The sequence below is a fragment of the Ambystoma mexicanum genome, chromosome 11, assembly GCF_040938575.1.
Source record: "Ambystoma mexicanum isolate Mex_15411 chromosome 11, UKY_AmexF1_1, whole genome shotgun sequence".
Lineage (NCBI taxonomy): Eukaryota > Metazoa > Chordata > Amphibia > Caudata > Ambystomatidae > Ambystoma > Ambystoma mexicanum.
This window is the reverse complement of record NC_090934.1, coordinates 172,792,524-172,812,616: the sequence shown is the minus strand read 5'-3', so window position 1 is coordinate 172,812,616 and position 20,093 is coordinate 172,792,524. Positions and strand designations below refer to the sequence as shown.

Below are 20,093 nucleotides of genomic sequence, written 5' to 3'. Positions count from 1 at the left end.
TGACAGTACAGAATAGGGATTCTGACTACCGAGCCCTCCCACAACCCCTAAGGTACCATTCGGGCCTGCACTGCCCAACCTGAGACCCGGGTCCCTGGACCTCACGCAGCCCCGCCCCCCCACCACCAGGCTGCGCCCCCATTACCTGCCGTAGATCCCCTCCGTGATTCGGCTTCGTTTCAACGGCCTCCGGAGTTTGCTGCAGTCCGCGTTCCGCCGCTTCATCCTCCCGCCCCGGGGCTGCTCCCGCGCGCTGCCGGCACCGGGCGCGAGTCACATGGACAGAAAATGAGATTTTATTTACTGTTTGAAACAAAGAAATAAATATATAGGACCCTCCCTCCTCCCCAGTGCAGTCACTACATGCTACGCGTAAACCCCGGTCAACATTATGATTGATCACGGAGTGAACCAATCATCGCTCGCGAAACAAGGGGGCACAATGAGCGACAGAGCAGCTGCCCAATAGTGGGAGACACGTGGCTGCCAATCAAGTCTGCAAAGGGAATGAAGAGTAAAGAATGGACATAGAAGAAGGACGAGAGCTCAAATTCTCCCACAAGGCCACCAATTTATGGACCCAGGCAAAGAACTCGAGGAAAGACAAGCGAGACTACAGGTACAGAAGACAGACTACACAAAGTCTCCCGTATTCAATGATTGAGAGAGCCTCGCTCCTTCCATTGAATAGCAGCAGACAGTTGAGAAATTATATTTTTACTGATAAATTCTACAACCCCACACCCAATAATTCAGGGTGATACTGTGATTGGTTAGCTTTATTACTGCAATCATATAATACGAAAACTCATCTATACAATACCATTACTATTAATAGCACCGCACTCTAGTATCAACCACAGAGCCTATTATTATGAGAAAACGATACTTAATTCAAAGTTAAGTGGAAACATAGTTTCATCATCATATCTTTTACATTAAAACATGTTCAATAAGCAAACCATTCAAATATGGCCGTTGGGAATTGCCTCAAATTCGCTCGTGATGAAGAAACTGGGACGCAGAAACGTTCCAGTTTGGCAACCAATCAGCCAATGATAGCTGTTTGTGCCTAGTAAATTACGGCGGGCTTTAAGAGGCGGGTCAGACCTCATACAGAGTTCTTCCGTATGAAGTCGAGCCTGTTGCCATCAGAGTCTGCGCCATACCTGTCATTGCAGGGACCAATTGGAGATCGTAACAGCCAGCTGTTTACTCATCCAATGGAAACGCACGGATCCATATTCCTGTGGAAACAGAGCGGGCACTGACCTAGGAACCAACCTCAATTATATTGTATGTTTCCCATTCTACGCATCTACTCATTCATAAGCGTTAATAACTCTTAAGTGTACCTTTAAAATTAAAAGTTTTGTTGTAAATTGGTTGCCCCTGTAAAACATATGTAGAGAAGAGAGGGTGGGATATGCAAGATAGGGGGCTGGTTTCAGGTCCGGCTGAAGATGTGTGGGGGCCCATTTCAACATGATGGTTGGGGGCTCCATTGCTTGAAAACCATTTGAGCCACGGAGTGAGGTGTATGTGTAGTAATGTTGACAACGAACCGGGTTAATAGTTGCTGATTATCACGAGACACCAGCAGGGGGTTGAAAGTAAATGCCTACTCAAAATCTATAATACCTTCTTTGCCAGAAAGTGACTGATGTGGAGGAACTAGTGTTAAAAAGCAACGAGGTGATAATTCTGTATGCCTCGAAGGGAGTGATGGCTGGACTTGCCCCCTCAAATGCAGCTTGTAAGGCAAGCTGCACATTTAAAACCCAGAACGAAAGTAATATAGAAAGTTGTATAATTCCCACAACAAATGATAGGAGGCGGTGTAGTTGCAGGTTGTGTCTTTTTATTCTTCGGTGACATCAAAGTAAATCTGCATCATATATGAAATTAGTCAACGAAGGGCAACAGGCCCCAGAACTGTGACACGGCTGGTATAAATGTTCATAGTCTCTCCTAAGGCTTGGAGGCCTCTGCTTGGCAGGAGCGCCCAGGAGCGCGTCTTGCTCCGTGGCTTTCTCCCGCTGGAATCCACGCTTAGTGCGCGGGGGCCGCACTTCCGGCCGCAAACGAGATCTCGCGAGACCAGGCGGTCTGGCAATATCTCTACACACCTCCCTCTGATAATGCAAAGGCAGTTCATTGCAAGACATAGTCATTGTATCTCACGGTCTTCTGTGTTCCCTTCGCGGACGATCGCCTCTCTCACTGCACACGTCCTGCTGGTCATTTTCTTGCTCAACTGTGGGTGCATCCGCTTCAAACTCATTTTCTTCAACTTCTCTTCTGTCTGCCTCCGGCTCTCGTTCTTCCCCTCTCTCATTGTCCATTACTCCTTCAGCTTCAGACCTTTCAAAGGTCTTTTCTCTCTCTTGCCGCTTTTCAAACATGGCTACTCTTTCCATGTTCCATGTGCGCCCATCTTCGGTGCGGACATGGTTGGCTCCTCGGTGAATCACCTTCACAGGTCTGCTGAACCGTGAGCCCGTGATTTGATCCTTGGTCGGTAACCGTATTTTGGTCCAATCTCCTTTTACGTCTGACCCTTGTTTGGTCCTTCTTCTTCTGTCGCTCCACCTTTTCATGCGTGCCTTGCTGTTCTCTATTCTCCACACCACTTCCGACATGTCTACTTCTTCGTCTTCTCTTACTCTGGCCAACCATGGCGGCACTAGCGTGGAGGCTGCTCTCCTCCCTCTCAACATGCGAAAAGGGGAAATTTGGGTGATCCCTTTGGGGGTCAGTCTGTGAGCTGCGATGGCCCCTTTGGTTGTTTTGAGGGGATCCATTCCTGAAGCAGTCGCTAATTGGATGGCTCCCTTAATAAACCTATTGGCCCTCTCGACAAGCCCATTTGCTTGGGGATGATAGAGTGCTGCTTTCTTCTGGTGTATGTTCCGCTTCCTCAGAAACAGTTCCATGTCTCTGGATATTAGTTCTACCCCGTTGTCTGTTACTAACTCATTGGGGAGCCCTTCCCTCTGGAAAATGGCTGTGAGAACCTCTATTACTGTTGCGGTCGTAATGTTGGGAACAAACTCGGCCACGACCCACTTCGATAAGTAGTCCACTAGCACTATGTCGTACCGATGTTCGGGCGCCATCGCCTCCAATGGTCCTATAAAGTCTAGACCTACTTTTGACCACACCGCTTCTGGGGTTTCTGTGGGAATCATGGGCGCCTATCTGATCTTCGGGCGCTTGTCACTGTTGAGACACTCATGGCATCTCTCAATCATGTTGCGGATCTCCTGGTCCATGGACGGCCACAAGTAGGCTTCGCCCACTCTGCGACGTGTCATGGTGTTCCCCAGATGGCCCGCATGGGCCCTGCACAGAATGGTTTTCTTCATGCCTGTGGGCGGGATTACCTGGTCGGTTTTCATAATTATGCCGTCGGCTTCTGAGATCTCAACTGCCACTTTCCAATAAGGTCTCATACCTTCTGGCACTGCCCTTTCATCTGGCCATCCGTTTTTGATCCATTCTCTGATTCTCACCATGGTAGGGTCCTTTCCGTCTTCTTCCATCTAGTGTTTTTCGCTGAGTTCCAGGTAGTCGGGCGCCTTGAGATCTGTAATGGATGCTACAATGCATTCTTCTTGTAAGAAAGTGGTGGCATTGTCCTTGCCCTCTGGCAATCTTGACATGCAGTCCGCCTGCGAGTTCTTCCATCCGGAAATGTGTTGCACCTCGAAGGTGTATTCCTGCAGTTTTGCTGCTTTGCGTGCTAATCTGGGTGTTGACACTTTGGTGCCGCCTGGGCTGAGCATGTGGATGAGGGGCTTGTGGTCGGTAACCAACTTGAACTTTGTGCCCCACACATATGTCCTGAAATGTTCCACAGCCCATGCACACGCTAGCATCTCCTTCTCTATGGTGGAGTAGTTTTGTTCGGCTGACGATAGGGCTTTCGAGGCAAATGCTACCACGTGTTCCGTGTCACCCTCCTTCTGAGTGAGGACAGCCCCTAATCCATATGCGCTGGCGTCTGTAGTTATGACTGTACTCGAACGGTTGCAAGCACGGCGCTTCACCTATGTGTCGTTTTATGCTTTCCACTGCTTTCTTCTGAGCTTCTTGCCACGTGTTCTCTGACCCTTTTTTGAGGAGCTTTCGGAGCGGCGCAGAAGTTTCCGAGAATTTGGGGATGAATTTTGCATAGTACTCCGCCAACCTCGAGGAATGACCTCACTTCGTCTTTGTTGGTGGGTTCAGGAGCTTTAATTATGGCCTGCAGTAAGTTTTTCTTGGGACTTATACCTTGCTCTGATATCTTGTACCCCAAATACTCAACTTCTTTTGCTTTGAACACGCATTTTTCGTACCTTAATCTCACTCCTGCTTCTTGCAGTTTGGTGAGGACTGTTCTCAATGTGACATTGTGCGTCTGTTCATCCCTTGCGTAGACAAGGATGTCATCCTGGAAATAGGCCACGTACCTGATGTTCCGCAGTAGAGCATCCATCATGCGTTGAAACGCTGAGACTGCGGATGATAAACCAAATGGCATCTTGGTGAACTGGTACGTGCCAAACTGGGTGATGAAAGCGGCGAGTGGCTTGGACTCCTTGTGCAGTTGTATTTGATGGTAGGCGTTCCTCATGTCCAGTTTCGAGAATACTTTGGCTTCCTTCATCATGAGGATTAACTCATTGATGCTCGGCAGTGGGTAGCTGTCTGCAATAACTTCCAAGTTTAGGGGCGGCCATGCAAGCGTGAGCTGATCCAGAGGAGCTCCCACTCGATCCGACAACTGATCCTGATATACGGCTGAAATAATCATCGGCAGGCCGAATAAATACTGGAAAGAGGCACCGGAGTACCCAGAGCACGTACAGGAGAAGACCCGAGAGAAATCGGAGGCCGGAAGGGCGAAAACGAAGAAAGCGAAGAACCCGAGACTCGCGGCGCCGTCCACAAAATGGCGGGCGCGCCTCACCATCGCCCTGTGATGCAAAGAAGCGCTAACGGCGGAAGACAGAGCTTGGGAGGACTGACGTCCAGCAACAAGCCCAGGCAGGGCTAGGAAACCACCCCGGAGACGGAGGGGAGGAGAGTCGGCTCCAGCGGAAGAGAAGAGAAGCCGAGACGGTATTCCGCCGAGCCAGGGCGCTGAGTCGAGGCGGGCAAAGGGCCTCCCTCCCGCCGGTGCGATCGTGAGCAGCTACACCGGAGCGGAGGCCGGCGATCAGGGCGTCGCGAGGACGTGGCGGAGCAGCGGGGGACCCCGAGACCGAAGGGCGTTGGGCTCCGGACCCGGAGGCGGGGCGGAGACCCACCGAGCTCGGGAGGCAAAAGACAAACTTACCAGTGCTGCACCCGGCCGACCGCTAAGTAAGGGAACCCACGGACTGCACCGCGGGGGGTAACATTGCCCCGCGGGGAGGCTAATCCCCCCCCTTGAAGACATCGGAACGGGAGGCATACACGGAGCCCGACCCCCACCCAATCAACGGGGCAACAGCATTCACCGAAGTAGTAACCAGGACGGCGGTAAAAGGCCTCCCGCGGACGCCACGAACCTCGCGCCCAGCCTCCTACTACGACATCAAGGTAGGAGCAATAGCTAGTGGGAATATTACCCCACACCCACGAGCAGCTGCACCGGAGCGGAGGCCGGCGACCAGGGCGTCGCGAGGACGTGGCGGAACAGCGGGGGACCCCGAGACCGAAGGGCGTTGGGCTCCAGACCCGGAGGCGGGGCGGAGACCCACTGAGCTCGGGAGGCAAAGGACAAACTTACCAGTGCTGCACCCGGCCGACCGCTAAGTCAGGGAACCCACGGACTGCACCGCGGGGGGTGACATTGCCCCGCGGGGAGGCTAATCCCCCCCCTTGAAGACAGCGGAACGGGAGGCATACACGGAGCCCGACCCCCGCCCAATCAACGAGGCAACATCATTCACCGAAGTGGTAACCAGGACGGCGGTAAAAGGCCTCCCACAGACGCCACGAACCTCGCGCCCAGCCTCCTACTACGACATCAAGGTAGGAGCAATAGCTAGTAGGAACATTACCCCACACCCACGGGCGCGTACGACAGCAGTACCGCAGGACCACAAGGTTGAACAACTCTGGGGGAGAACGCCCACGGCAGGCAACAGAGAGAGGGAGCACAACAAAACAAAATAAGGGAGAACCTGCGAACAAACCCACAGTCGCTCGAAGCAGACCCAGATCGAGCAAGATCCACTCGCGGGCACGGAACGGTCGGCGCCGACATGCCAGACAAGCAAAAAGGTGGCAGGGGAAGGCAGACAGTTATGGAGTCATTCGCTCGCAAAGGTGAAGATCAGCAGCCCGGAATAGACGAGAAAGATGCGCCAGAGCCATACGCCACGCAGGGAGAGATCAGACAGGTGGAAGGCAGTATACTAGAAGCCATAGAAGCACTGAAGACGTCGATTGAGGGAAAACTGGATGCAGTGATCGTGGACGTAGGGCTCCTCAGACAGGACACGAAAAACCTAGCGGAGAGGATAACAACAGTGGAACAACAAGTACAGAGCAATACAGTGGACATGTCCACCTCCCGATCGCAAATGTCAGAGGCGCTGGAGAGAATCAGCACACTAGAACGCAGAGCCGAGGACGCGGAGGGCAGGGCTCGGCGCAACAATGTACGCATAGTGGGGCTGCCGGAAGGAGAGGAAGGCAGAGACCCCACGAACTATGTAGAAAACCTCCTGATCCAAGAGGTCGGAGCAGGGACCCTGACTCAGGGCTTCACAGTAGAGAGAGCTCATCGAGCGCTAGCCAAGAAGCCCCGTCCAGGGGCGCCACCGAGACCAATGATCGCAAAGATTATGAACTTTAAAGACAGGGAAAAAATCCTGAAGTTCTCAAGAGAGGGTGGAAATATAACGCGAAATGGGGCCAGGGTAACAATATACCCAGACTACACGGCACTGGTACAAAGACAGAGAGCCCAGTTCTGGCAGACCAAAGAGCGCCTCCGGGCAGCAGGTGTGAAATTTATGCTGCTGTACCCAGCCAAACTTAAAGTCCTACAAGACGGGAAGACACAGATCTTCGAGACAACGACGGAGGCCCAAGAGTGGATGGACCAACGGGGGATCCCGCAGCTAGAGGAGGGGAATGAGCGGAACAGGAACATCCCCCGGCGTGGCAGAGAGTGAGACTAAGCATGATACGCACGCCCGAAACCGCAGCAAAAGATAACAGAGACACCCAGCTGGAACGTGTCAGGGCTGGAAAATCAATAGCCGAGAAGTTCAAAGGCCTAAAATGGAGATTCGTAATGGGAGCACAGACTTTGGGAAGTGGAACCGCCAAGACCCACGAAAGAAACCCCAGTAGAAACAATGTTTGCAGTGTCAGTTTCGAGACACTACGACGCGACAAGTACGCCAGAGGGGAGGAAGGAAGTACCTGGAGTGCGGCGGGGCCCGAGCGGGAGGTGGGAGGCTGGGCGTTTGTTGTTGTTGTTGTGGTTAACAGTTGAAGTTCGAAGGTTAAGGTTAAGCTTGCAGGAAGAAGGCACAGGAGGAAACGGACACAACAGTCGGCGAAAACAGGGAGATGGCACGATGGGAAATCATATGGGACAGTCCCCAAACGCAGGGGGCTGGCAGAGAGCACGGAAAAAGACAGTTGACAGCGAAATGAAACCAATGGCAGCAGGAGTAACTTGGGAAGGAAAGCAAACTAATCATCTAAATTCTGACAAACTGGGGACGGGACATAAATCCCCGACAGCGACATACCAGGAGAATACGACAGCAAGCGGGCCCATGGGAAAGAGCAGGCCGCCAGCGCTAAATCCCACAAAGATCGAGATGACTTAGGGATCATCACGTGGAACGTAAGAGGGCTGAACGCATACGTCAAGAGACTGAGGATTTATACCTGGCTGAACAAAGCGAGAGCCCACATTGCAATGTTACAAGAGACACACCTAACGGCAGAAAAACAAGCCAAGATAACAAAAAAATGGGGAGGTCAGATGTATAGCTCAACATATTCCAATTACGCAAGAGGGGTGATGACCTGGATTGCCCCCGGCGTCCCATTCCAGCTTATCAATCAAGAAAAGGACGCCGAAGGTCGGATCCTGATTGTCCATGGGATGTTGGAAAACCGGGAGGTGTGCCTGGTGAATACCTACGCCCCCAACCACGACGCGACGGCCTTCTTCAGGTCACTCCCACCCCGGCTGGCCCCGTACAGGAACGCTACGATAATCTGGGGCGGAGACCACAACTGCACATTGGACCCTCGGCTGGACAGATCAGACGACAAGCATAAGAGAGCAGCGCCACCAGCAAGGGCGCTACGGCAGTTGTTGGACCAGCTCGAGCTTGAAGACATCTGGAGAAAGGTACATGGGGAAGAAAGGGGATATACGCATTACAGTGCCCCACACAAAACATTCACACGGATAGATTACCTTGCCACGGGCAAAGAAACACTGGGAGAGTTCACTAAGGCACATATACACGCACGGACCCTATCTGACCACGCCCCCTTGGGAGTCACATGGGCACATACACACAGGGGAGCCCCCATATCCACATGGAGGCTAAGGGCAGAAGCACTACTAGACGGGGACTTCCAGGAACACATCCAAAACACAATAGATGACTATTTCGAACACAACACGGGTAGTGTGGACAGCACGGGGACGGTCTGGGAGGCCTTCAAGGTGGTGATCAGGGGGGAGGCAATGGGGAAGATGGGAGGACTCAGGCGGGAAACCCTAGCACAACTGGACGAACTAGAAAGGAAAATCGAAAAAGCTGAGGGGCAGGCGGGGGTGAGAGGAGCGGAACAGGGCAACCTTACCGCTCTGCGACAACAATGCATAGCGACCTGGGATAGACTGGGGCGCTTTGACTACGGGAAATACATACAGAAGCTGCACGCCGAAGGGGATAAGCCTAGTAGACTCCTGGCCTGGCTTACCAAACAGGAGACAAAGCGGGAACCGATCAACGCGATTCGGAACAGGGAGGGAGAGGTGATAAGGACCCAGGAGGGTATAAATGAGGTGTTCTCGCAATTTTACGAGGACTTATACTCCAGAGTCCAGGAAGCGGAGGAGGGGGACCTGGAGGAGGCCCTTGCGGAAATTAGGCTCCCACAACTAACGGAGGAGCAGGCCCGAACGCTAGATGCTCCCCTCACTGCGGAGGAACTGGCGGGGGTGATCGCCCAGCTGCCGACAGGGAAGTCTCCAGGGCCCGACGGGTTGCCGGGGGAATTTTACAAACAGTACAGGGAAGTCCTAGCTCCGAGACTGCTGGAAACATTGGAAGAGGCATATGAGACGGGTAGGCTCCCGGACAGTATGTCGGAATCCATAATAGTCCCGATCCTTAAACCAGGTAAACCACCCCTCGAATGCGGGTCTTATAGACCGATCTCCCTGATAAATCAGGACTCCAAGATTTTGACAGCGGTGTTAGCTAACCGCCTTAAGAGGGTGATACCCACCCTGATCCATACGGACCAGACAGGGTATGTACCGGAACGAAACACGTCATGGAATCTTCGAAGATTCCACTATGTCATCGACAGGACGAATCAGGAGAAGGGGGAGTGCGCTGTAGTTTCGCTAGATGCAATTAAAGCGTTCGATTCGGTGGGCTGGGATTGGCTCCTGGGGGCACTTGCCCATTTTGGAATAGGACAGGGGTTCTTACGTTGGATAAAGATACTTTATAAAGACCCAAGAGCAAGGGTCAAGACGGGTAGACACCTATCCAGGGAATGGGGCATAGAGAGAGGCACAAAGCAGGGGTGCCCCCTGTCCCCAATGCTATATATTTTGGCTCTGGAGCCGTTCGGGGCATTCCTAAGAACGGACTACAAAGACACGGGCATAGAGATAGACGGGGAAACACACCAGATATCGATATACGCGGACGACATATTACTCTACGTACAAGATCCACGCACCCACCTACAGGACCTGCTAGAAGCGCTGAGCGCATTCGGTAGGTTGTCAGGAATTGTGATCAACAGAGAAAAATCCATAATGTTCCCCCTGGCCGGCCTGCGCACAATACCAGCAGACCAACTGCCACGCCTGGGCATCAAATGGTCCCCGACCACTTTCAAATGCCTGGGAGTGGATATTTATCACGACACCACGGAAACACATATAGGCAACACGCAAGCAGCCCTAAACAAAATCGCGAACGCCATGAAATTCTGGCAGACCCTACCGCTGGGCATGATAGGCCGAGCAGCCTTATTAAAGATGACGGTCCTGCCTCGACTACTATATTACTTCACAAACATCCCTTACAACATTCCAGAGACCTTCTTCAAACACCTGCACACCATGGCGAGAGCTTTCTTGTGGGGAGGAGGGAGAAACAGGGTGGCACTACACACATTGCAAAGGGACTACGAGTGGGGGGGAATCAAGGTCCCGGACTTCGAGTACTACTACTTGGCAGCACAGCTTCAATTCGTAGTACGATGGCTGGGAGAAGAGGTCTCCATAGATGCAATACTCTTCCAGCCAACACTCCGGCAATATTACCTGGGAGAACTGTTATGGCTAAAAGGCGCCCAAGCCAAAGACCTCCCCAACATGGTCCAGTTGGGCCGAACACTGTGGAAAAGAGCCTGGAAGACGCAAGGCACGCAAGACCCCTGCTCAAGACAGATCCCCCTGGCGGGACTAGTAGATGCCCGAGTGGCGAGCCTGACCACGTACAGGACACAGTGGGAGGACAAAGGAATAGCCCAAATAGGGGACTTGCGGCATGAAGGACAATGGGTCGAATTTCAGACCCTGGTGGACGAACAGGATGTACACAAAGGCCAATTCATCCTATACAATAGCCTAGTGCAAACAATAAAGAAAAGGTGGGATATCACGCCAGAGATAGAGGACACCGAAGGAGCGTTGGACGCATGGTACGACGTTTCTGAAGGGGGACACACCGTGTCCAGACTCTACGAGCAACTACTGGGGACTACCAACAAAAAGACACTGAAAGCGCGAGCGAAGTGGGAGGAGGAACTCCGACAACCCTTCACAGATGGAGAATGGAACAGGATCCTCCTGTACACGAAAAAAGTCTCCAGAAACGCCAGGTTCAGGCAGCTGCAAATTTATATAGTACACAGAGCATACCTAACTCCCAAGAGAATGTCGAGGATGGGAGGTAGACAGACCCGGTGCTGCCCGCGTTGCAAAGAAGAACAAGCCGACATGCTACACATGTTCTGGTCGTGCCCGAAGATAATAGACTTCTGGAATGTGGTAAGGGAAAGGGCGATGGCGGCAGAAATCCACATGCTGACCGGGTCGCCGGCGTCTTATATTCTGGGCCTGTTCCCGAGGGGAGACCGGCAGATGTCGCACGTGGCAAAAATGAAAGACTTGATGACAATATTAGCGAAGCGCCGCATAGCGATGGCATGGAACAAGAGCGAAGGCCCCTCGAAGGAGGGCTGGTGGGCGGACCTGCAAAAATGGGCGATAGCAGAAACAGCAGTCTGGACGAGAGCCACGCAGAAGGGAGAAGGCAACAGCGGGGCCAGACTACTGGCGTGGAACACCCTGGTGCAAGATCTGTTCCGAAACAGAGAAGAAGACAGTCTGAGTGATCGAGACAACCCAGGAGAAGAAGGAGTTGACCCGCTAGCGCCGGGGGGGAATATGCGTATGGACCAGAGAAGGGCAGACAACCGGACAGGAGAAAAGGCCCGGTAGCGACAGACGCGGTCAATGGACAACGCAGATCTCACCTGAATGTGCCTTCTCATATACTCATGGACAGAGGAGAGGACACCCCCAGGGAAGAGAAGGGGGCGGCCGAGAGGGTGGTCCCTCCACCAAACACTTGACAACTGTTGTGCACCGGCGAGGAGACGACGGATCACGGACATACTGCTGCTGCCTTCGAGGGAGAGAGGGGGGTGGGGGGGGAGCGGGGTAATGGTTCTTTTTCTTTCTTGCCTTTCTTTTTTTTCGGTTTTTCTTTTTCCCTGTTGTAAAACCAATAAAAAGAAGTTTAAAAAAAAAAAAAAAAACTTCCAAGTTTAGGCTGCAGAGATCAATGCATACTCTTGGCTCTTGTGAGTTCTTTTTCTTTATAAGTACCACTGGGCTCAGCCACTCAGAAGCTTCAACTTCTTTGATGATGCCTTCTTTCTTCGTTCTGTCCAATTGGCTTCTGAGTGCGTCTCTTGCGGTTGCCGGTACTGGCCTTACTCTGTGCTTGCCCGGGACTGCGTTGGTTTTGAGTAATATTTTGTGGACAAAGCCCTTGATGTGTCCTGGTTCCTCCGAAAATAGTTTAGGGTAATCTATTTTCGCTACTGGTGCGCTCCTCCAACTGACTGACAGTACCTGATCCTCTGTGCTGGGGTCCAGCTTGATTTTCAGTTTCGCCTGGTCATCCCATCCTAATACCGCTGGGCCTTCTTGACTAAAGTAAACTTTAGTGGTGGTCTCTCTTCCTTTGAACTCTACTTTCCCTTTGATGTAGACCAACAGGTCTACAGACGCACCACCAAAAACTGTAGGCCTGTGCCGTGTGCTGAGTACTTGGACCGCCTCTGTACCCATCATCTCTTTGTACGTGCGTAGGGGTATTATGGTGAGATCAGAACGCGAATCAGCCATGACTGTTGTTTCCAGCCCATTGATTTTGATTGAACAATGGGGCTTTTCCCTTCTGGCCCGTGAGTTGTTCACCATGATGACTGTAGGTCTCCCATCATCTTCCGAGGACGAATCCCTCTCCGTGTTGTGTTCAGCGTTGACGCTCGTGATCTTCTTGTTGCGCCAACGACACACGATTGAGAAGTGTCCAATCTTTTTGCATACTGAGCACTCCTTGTCTCTTGCTGGGCACTCTCTATCGAAGGCTAGGTGCTTCGTGCTGGTGCACCTGTGGCATTTCAACAGTTCTTTCTTCCCCCATTTTCCTTCTCTCGCATCGAGGACCGGCCTCTCCTTCTTTGGGCGGAATGCCACAGCTTGTACTTCGGTAGGGCTGTGGCCGCTTGCAAATTCTTTCCTTCTGCCTACCGTTTCCTCAACTGCTCTTGCTATTTCAATTGCTTTTTCCAGCTGTAGTTCCTTCTCTAAAATAAACTTGTCTTGTACTTTTCTGCTGTTGGTGTGGACCACCAGCATGTCGCAGATGAGACTCCCCGCGTTGTTACCAAAGCTGCAGAGCGCCGCCAGTTTGCGCAGTTTGGTGACATAGTCACCAACGTGTTCGGATGCTTCCTGTTTGCGGTTATAGAACGGGATCCTGTGCAGGACGGTATTCTCCTTGCTGGCGAACCTTTTAACAATCCTTACAGCCTCCTTGAATACATCATTGTTGTCACCGGCTACCGGCTCCGGGGTGAGACTCTCAAACACCCTCTGCCCTTCGACGCCCAGGGCATTTAGTAACATCGCCCTGCGTCTCGCCGCCGAGTAGCCCGCACCGCCCAAGGCCTCTACATACGTTGTGAATAAGGGTTGCCATTGTGGCCACGGAATGGCAGGCCTACCTGGAGTTTGCAGGAAGGGCGGTGGTGGTGTCGCTCCTTGCATGGCTCCACGCGGGTTTTAGTAGTGATCCTCGTCGCCAATTATGTTGTATAATTCCCACAACAAATGATAGGAGGCGGTGTAGTTGCAGGTTGTGTCTTTTTATTCTTCGGTGACATCAAAGTAAATCTGCATCATATATGAAATGAGTCAACGAAGGGCAACAGGCCCCAGAACTGTGACACAGCTGGCATGAATGTTCATAGTCTCTCCTAAGGCTTGGAGGCCTCTTCTTGGGAGGAGCGCCCAGGAGCGCGTCTTGCTCCTTGGCTTTCTCCCGCTGGAATCCGCGCTTAGCGCGCGGGGGCCGCACTTCCGGCCGCGCATGACGATCTCGCGATATCTCTACAAAAGTTATGAGGCTGGGGACGCTGGCCCCATCTTGGTGATGGTGTCCTTCGGGCAAGGGCCATGATGCAGCCGGCAGAGCTGGGCTGCAATAAGGACACACACACAGCCTGGATAAGTGTTGTAGCAAATGCCGAGCGGGAAACCGCTCTGCCCTTTAATTAATGTGGTCACCCGCACATGTGACTATACACACGTGACTCAGCACACACTTCGTGGTGTGCTGAGATCACAACATGCCATGCCAAGGGTAAAGACAAACAAATGATTAACATTTGAGATGGCATGTGTTACAACACTCACTGAACCCACTCTGACCCCAGGGGTCGTTAGCAAACATTGTTCTACACATATACATTGGTGGGTGACATGCCTTTGGAGCTTAGATCTTAAAAGCTTTATTAGTCCAGTATGGAAGTGGGGATCACCCACTGGCTGGAAAATTCTCACCAGGGATACCGGGCCACATAAGCAGATAACCACAGGGCAGCCCCTGTTCGTCCATTCGCTTAAGATGGAGTACGCACCGCTAGCTGGCAAAGCCATGCCCGGGGATAACCGGAGTCACATCGGCTGTCATCTTGCCAGTAGGTCTCTTGCCGGTCTGCTGTAGGATGGTCTTCCAGCGGGCCTGGGTGGTCTTTGTTCCTTGCAGCAGACCATAGTCTGGAGTCTTTCGGGCCCCCTCTCTCCCATGCAGATAGGGGCAAGGGGAGGACACTCTCCTGGCATATCTCACCAGGTGAGGTTCCACTGAATGGCAGCGGGCAGGCCCATGCCCAGGTTCCCCCTTCGGGCGGGAGTTCTCCCTTGCACCACCGTGGTGGCAGCGCCCCCATGTTGAGGCTCCCTGCTGCAGGAGTTGGCACGTGCAGTGCCCAGGTCTTCCCTTTGCTTGTCAGATTGAACGTGTGTTGGTACGGCAGTGGCCACGCAATGGCCAGGCTCCCCCAAGTCAGGAGTTCTCCCTGGCTTGCCTCTTGCCTGGCCGCACAAGAACTCTCTTCGGGCAGAGCCACGGGCTGGCTAAGGCTGTTGTCCATTTGTCTCCCCTCTCTTGTGTTGGTGGTGACGGGGACGTACCCTACTGCGTGACCCTCTCCTTGCCTGTTGGCCGCAAGGATAGGCAGAGTCACTGTGGTAGTTTGCGTGAAGCCTTGACGGCGGCAGATATAGCCACACCATTCATCTCTCCCAGGCAGGGTCTAACGGCAGCCTTTTCGTCCAGGCTCTCATTCATGCTCACTTTCTGCTTGAAGGCACGAGCACTCTCACCGGGGAGAGCTGCTGTCATGGAAGCATCTTAGAGATGTGTGGTGCATGGGTGCAGGATGGGCAGCAGTCCATGTCGTGCCATCTGCATTCTCCCTTCCAGGCGGGAGGTCACTGCTATGATGATGGTTTGCAGGATGGGCAGCGGACCAGGTCGTGCCATCTGCGGGCTCCCTTCCAGGCGGGAGTAGTTTGAGGGGCTTGGTTGCAGGATGGGCAGCAGTCCAGGTCGTACCATCTGCTGACTCCCAGGGATTGTTCATGAGCTGTGTTGGGCTCTGGGGTACAGCCACTGCGGCAACGGTTATTGCTGTGCCGCTCTTCACCCGTTGGATGTTGGAGACGTGCCCCAATGCATGACCTGCTCCTGGCCAGTTGGCCGCAAGGATATGCAGGGTCACAGAGGTGGCTTCCTGCAAAAGCCACTGTGTCGCCAGGTCTTGCCGAGCCACACTTCTTCCCCCGACAGGAGCTGCATTAGGCAGTGCATCACTCCCCTTGAGGGGGTGCGCCTCTCCCCTGACGGCAACTTCTTCTTTGAGAGGCGGTGCACCTCTTCCCCTGATGGGAGTGCTTTCTTTGATTGTCCAGTGGGCCAGGGTGCTCCTCTGGCTTTTGCACCAGGCAGGGGCCTATGGTGCTGTTGCGGCGTGGGCCGCCTGTTCTCCCCCAGGCATGAGCTCAAAAGTCATTGTAGCAGTATGGGTCGCCTGGTCTCCCCCGTGCCGGAGTACCAAATGTCCTTGTGGCAGCATGGGTCACTTGTTCTCCCCCAGGCAGGAGTACCAAATGTCCTTGTGGCAGCTGTGAGAAACCAAAGGGTGTCTCACCCGCTAGTCCTCGTGGACTGGTCATCCAGATGGCCAGGACACAGCCGTTGATTTTTGGATCCAGTTCCTGGGGGTGGACAGTGCAGGAGGATCACCTGGGTGAGGGGTCTTCAAGGAGTGGGGGTGAGACAACCGAATGTGAGATGTGGTATTCCCCCCTATTTTGTTTATCTGACCTATCCTATTTTTTTGGATCCTCCGAGGTTCCAAATTCTCCCCACCCCTTTTTCCACAAACTCTGGACCGAGGAAGAGGGTGACAGAGTAACAACATTAATTTTCACACATCGTACTGGACATGTCCTGCTAATCGGGTCAGGCAAAGTCAGGCATTTGACTCTAGTGCATGCACCTGATACCAATTAGCCCTCCTCACATGAATAAAAGGCAGAACCTAGAGACACACTCTGAGCAAGGCGGAGCTTGAGTATGAGCAGGGCTTGCTTGACGAAGGCAAACCTACTAGAGCAGAGCGACGGACCAAGGGGCGAGAGCAGCAGGTAGAATACCCCAAGAGTTCCCTACTGCAGGTTGTTGCCTCCGACAGTCCGCGAAAGACACGTGGGGAAGGCCAGATCCCACAAGTGAAGACTGCATTGTGTTTCAAGGATGCCAGTGACCCTCCCGGGTGAACGGCAGAGTTGGGGAGGTGAGGCCAAGCATGTGGTACTAACTTTGACTCTTGAAATGGAAATCGCAAAACCAAGAAAGAGACGTACACAGCCAGTGAGTTGGCAAGTGACCTGAGAGACTGGTGTGTGTTAAAGTTTGAAGTAGCAACATTATAGCGCAAGTGAAGGCTGCAGCCGTGTGGAAGAGATGCGAGGTAAGGAAGACCTGTGAATGGACTTTGAAGTAAGGACAGCTGCGAAATCGGCAATACTAAGCAACGGAGTGGTCCAGCGAGGAAGAAGCCCACACGAAAGTCTGTTAAAGGTACATTGTTTGAAGCTAAAAAGCGAATGAACAGCAAGCGTGAAGTAAGCAAGATTACCTCCTAGAGAAGGGGAGAGTGAAAGTTAAACCGTGAACTTTGAGTCGAAGTGGTCCTGCGGTGGTCTGTAAAGAAAGCCACGCCCATTTGAAAGTCTTTGACATCCGAAAGTGGTCTGAGCCCGACAGAGGGAGACCCTATGTATAATAGGCTTGGGGAAGGGAGCCCTCTTGCAAGTTTGTGTGGAACCTTGTGAGGGGTCTGAGCCCAACAGAGGGGGACCTATGTGAACTGTGTGGTGAAACGTCTGAGCCCGACAGAGGGGGACCTGTGTGAACTTTTAATTTTTTTTGCCCACAGTCATCCACGTTTTACGCATGATTGCAAAATAGGAGAGATCACCAGAGATCGTCCTCAAAGTAACGGTTACTATACAATATCCTCCTGAAGAAGGTTCCACACTAAAGTAGCAAACTGAAACATGTCGAGAACCAGATCTAGTTAATAATCTGTATTAGATGAGTATTTGTATTAACTTGGATTGAGCCATAGTCGAATAATATATGAACTCATCGTAAATCTCTGAAGTTATATCTGTATACCAACCGAATTTCTGTTATCCAACTACTAGATCTCAATTGTCACTAACTTTTTTTTTGCAAAGTTTTTTATGTTACGTTTAAAGTAAATGTGATGCATACTATATGTGTTAAATTTAATCTGTTTTTTAATATAATGTTATGAATAAAATGATATTTTCTTTAACTTATAATTAGTCTGGATGAAACAGTTGCTAATTGTATCTACCTCCTCTTATATATAGATTACCTTTTTGTTGAAACATTATTTTGGAAATCAGGAAAAGAGACTTTAACGCGGAAGGCCAGGTGGGCCTCGATTCACGTTTTGGAACTGTTTATTGTGTTGGAAACCGAGCCAGAGTGTGTCATCCTGCCTACAGGGACAGGCTTACTCCGTGAGGTCTAACGTGTTTGAACACTGATTTTTTCCTTTGCATACATTTCTCCTTTATACACTTTTTTGTACAAGTGATACGGCAGGATTCGGTTTTCATTAGCATAGACCATTTTTGATTTGAGAGACTCCACTAGGACTATTTTGTTGATCGTTTGTTGGTCGAGACTACTCCCATCTTAGTTGTAGGGCAAAGTAGTTTTTCCAGCCGCAACAACTTCAATAAAGGTTTTACAAATTGTACCCATTGTTTCAGTGTCATACTTGTATACCATGTATGGCCTACACAGCATGGCCCGCCTTTTCTCCCCCAGGCAGGAGTCTTCAATTTGCTGGAGCAGCATTGGCTGCTCTTCTCCAGGAAGGAGTATGTCCTTTTGCTGGAATGCTGCTCTTCTCCCCCAGACAGGAGCTTTAAATCCTGACTCCTGGGGCAGCACCACCTGCTCTTCTCCATAGGCAGGAGTAGAGACCTTACCTTCTTGTTTGGTTGTTGATGACTGAGGCTGCTTCTTCTGCCCCAGGCAGGATACTTATTAGTTTTTGTATCCATTAGCGGCGAGCGTGCTTCATACTGTCCCTGAGGTGGAAGTTCAGTGTTTATTTTGTCTTTGGATGTGACGGAGGCAGTGCTGCTCGTCTTCCCCCAGGCAGCAAGTTGCATTTCACTGTGACAATGCCAGGCCTTTCCACATCCCTCTCCCAGGTGGGAGATTACTTGTTGATGGCGGCACTGCGATTATCTCCCCCAGGCAGGAGATAATGCAATATACTGCGGTTGCAGCAGTAGCCGCACATCGCTCTCTCCTGCCCAGCGGGATTGTTGATTATCGCGCCAGCACCTTTCTATACAGCGGCAGACCGCTTCCTAGCTCCCCCATAGGGAGTGTCACACACTTCTTTTTTTTTTTTTTGTTGCTGCAGCCGTGACCGCACTGCTTACTGTTGCTGAGGCCCTGACTGCACTTCTTACTATCCGAGATATGTACTTGCTTGTGTGGCGGCGATCCTCAACGCTTCTCGCCGCCAGGCGGGAGTCCGGTTGCAGCTACGGGAGGTGTGTGCAACCTCCTTGCCCCCTCCCCATCCCCATGCGTGGAGCCGGACCTCATCGCCAGATGTTATGGGGCTTGGATGCCAGCCCCATCTTGTTGCTGGTGCCCTGCCATGCAGGGCCATGACGCTGCCGGTGGAGATGGGCTGCAATAACGACACACACACAGCCTGGATTAGTGTCGTAGCAACTGCCGCACAGGAAACCGCTCAGCCCTTTTATTAATGTTGTCACCCGCACATGTGACCATGCACACATTGCTCAGCACGTGGTGTCGTGCTGAGATCAAAACAGAAAGGAACATAGTGCGTATTACAAGACTGCTGACTGGCAACATAGGGGCAGTTGCTGGTGGCCCCCTTGAGGCATGAGGTACTTTCAACTGAAAAGGTTGTAAGGCCCTGACATGTATGGGAGGGGATCCCTCAAAAGTAATTAATTAAAAGAAGAAAATGACAACTTTTCTAAATAGCCAAGGCGTAAAATAAAATGAGGATTTTATAAATGTGGGTAACAGCGCTATTGACGCATATCGGTGTGCTATGGGTTATGTGGGTTAGTAAACTTGGTCTAGGGCGGGTGAAATGACAGGGATGTGACAATGCAATAATCAATTTTCCTCGGCCAAGCTTTTCCGTTGGAGTACAGCTAAAAGGAAGATGATGTGGCGATGGACCCACAGCTTGTGGGTGTTGTTTGGTTATTTACCCACTGTTTTACTGCTCATGGCCATGCTACTCCCTATTGCTATTGCCACACACTACCTGCCCTTCTGAAAAAACATCCAATTGGGATCGCTTAGAACTAGAGCGATCAAGCAGTATCATCAAACTCCGGCATATTAGAGTTATTTTTAAGATGTCTGTTGAGTTTAAATGGCTTAATTGCTGGTTCTTTGTCATTTCAACAATGTCTTTTTCTCCAATGGGTATTGTAACTAATATTCTTCAACAAAAAAATTGAATTTGATTTCTTTTTATTTTGGGGGGTTCCCACACCAAGCCCCCCCCTCTATTCCGGACCCCTCCACCCTTTAAATGCAATTTGACACCCACCCCCCTATATTTTCTGCTGAGTTTTTTTGTTGAACATTTTTTGTTAAAAAAAAAACATCGAAAAAAAGTCTGTT

The 20,093-nt window shown here is 51.6% G+C and overlaps 2 protein-coding genes across 2 annotated transcripts in view; one reads left to right on the top strand and one right to left on the bottom strand.

The window, feature by feature from the left end:
• Positions 1-485, bottom strand: part of MACO1 (macoilin 1) — a 539,166-nt gene extending 538,681 nt beyond the window's left edge. Inside the window, exon 1 of the mRNA XM_069622729.1 lies at positions 146-485. Coding sequence (XP_069478830.1) covers positions 146-225 — 80 coding nt within the window. The 5' untranslated portion in view covers positions 226-485. The remainder of the gene's footprint in view (positions 1-145) is intronic.
• Positions 486-1,208: 723 nt separating this feature from the next.
• The window catches only part of RHCE (Rh blood group CcEe antigens), a 692,073-nt gene continuing 673,188 nt past the window's right edge, over positions 1,209-20,093 (top strand). The window contains exon 1 of the mRNA XM_069622728.1: positions 1,209-1,296. The gene's annotated coding sequence lies outside the window, so the exon portion shown is untranslated. The remainder of the gene's footprint in view (positions 1,297-20,093) is intronic.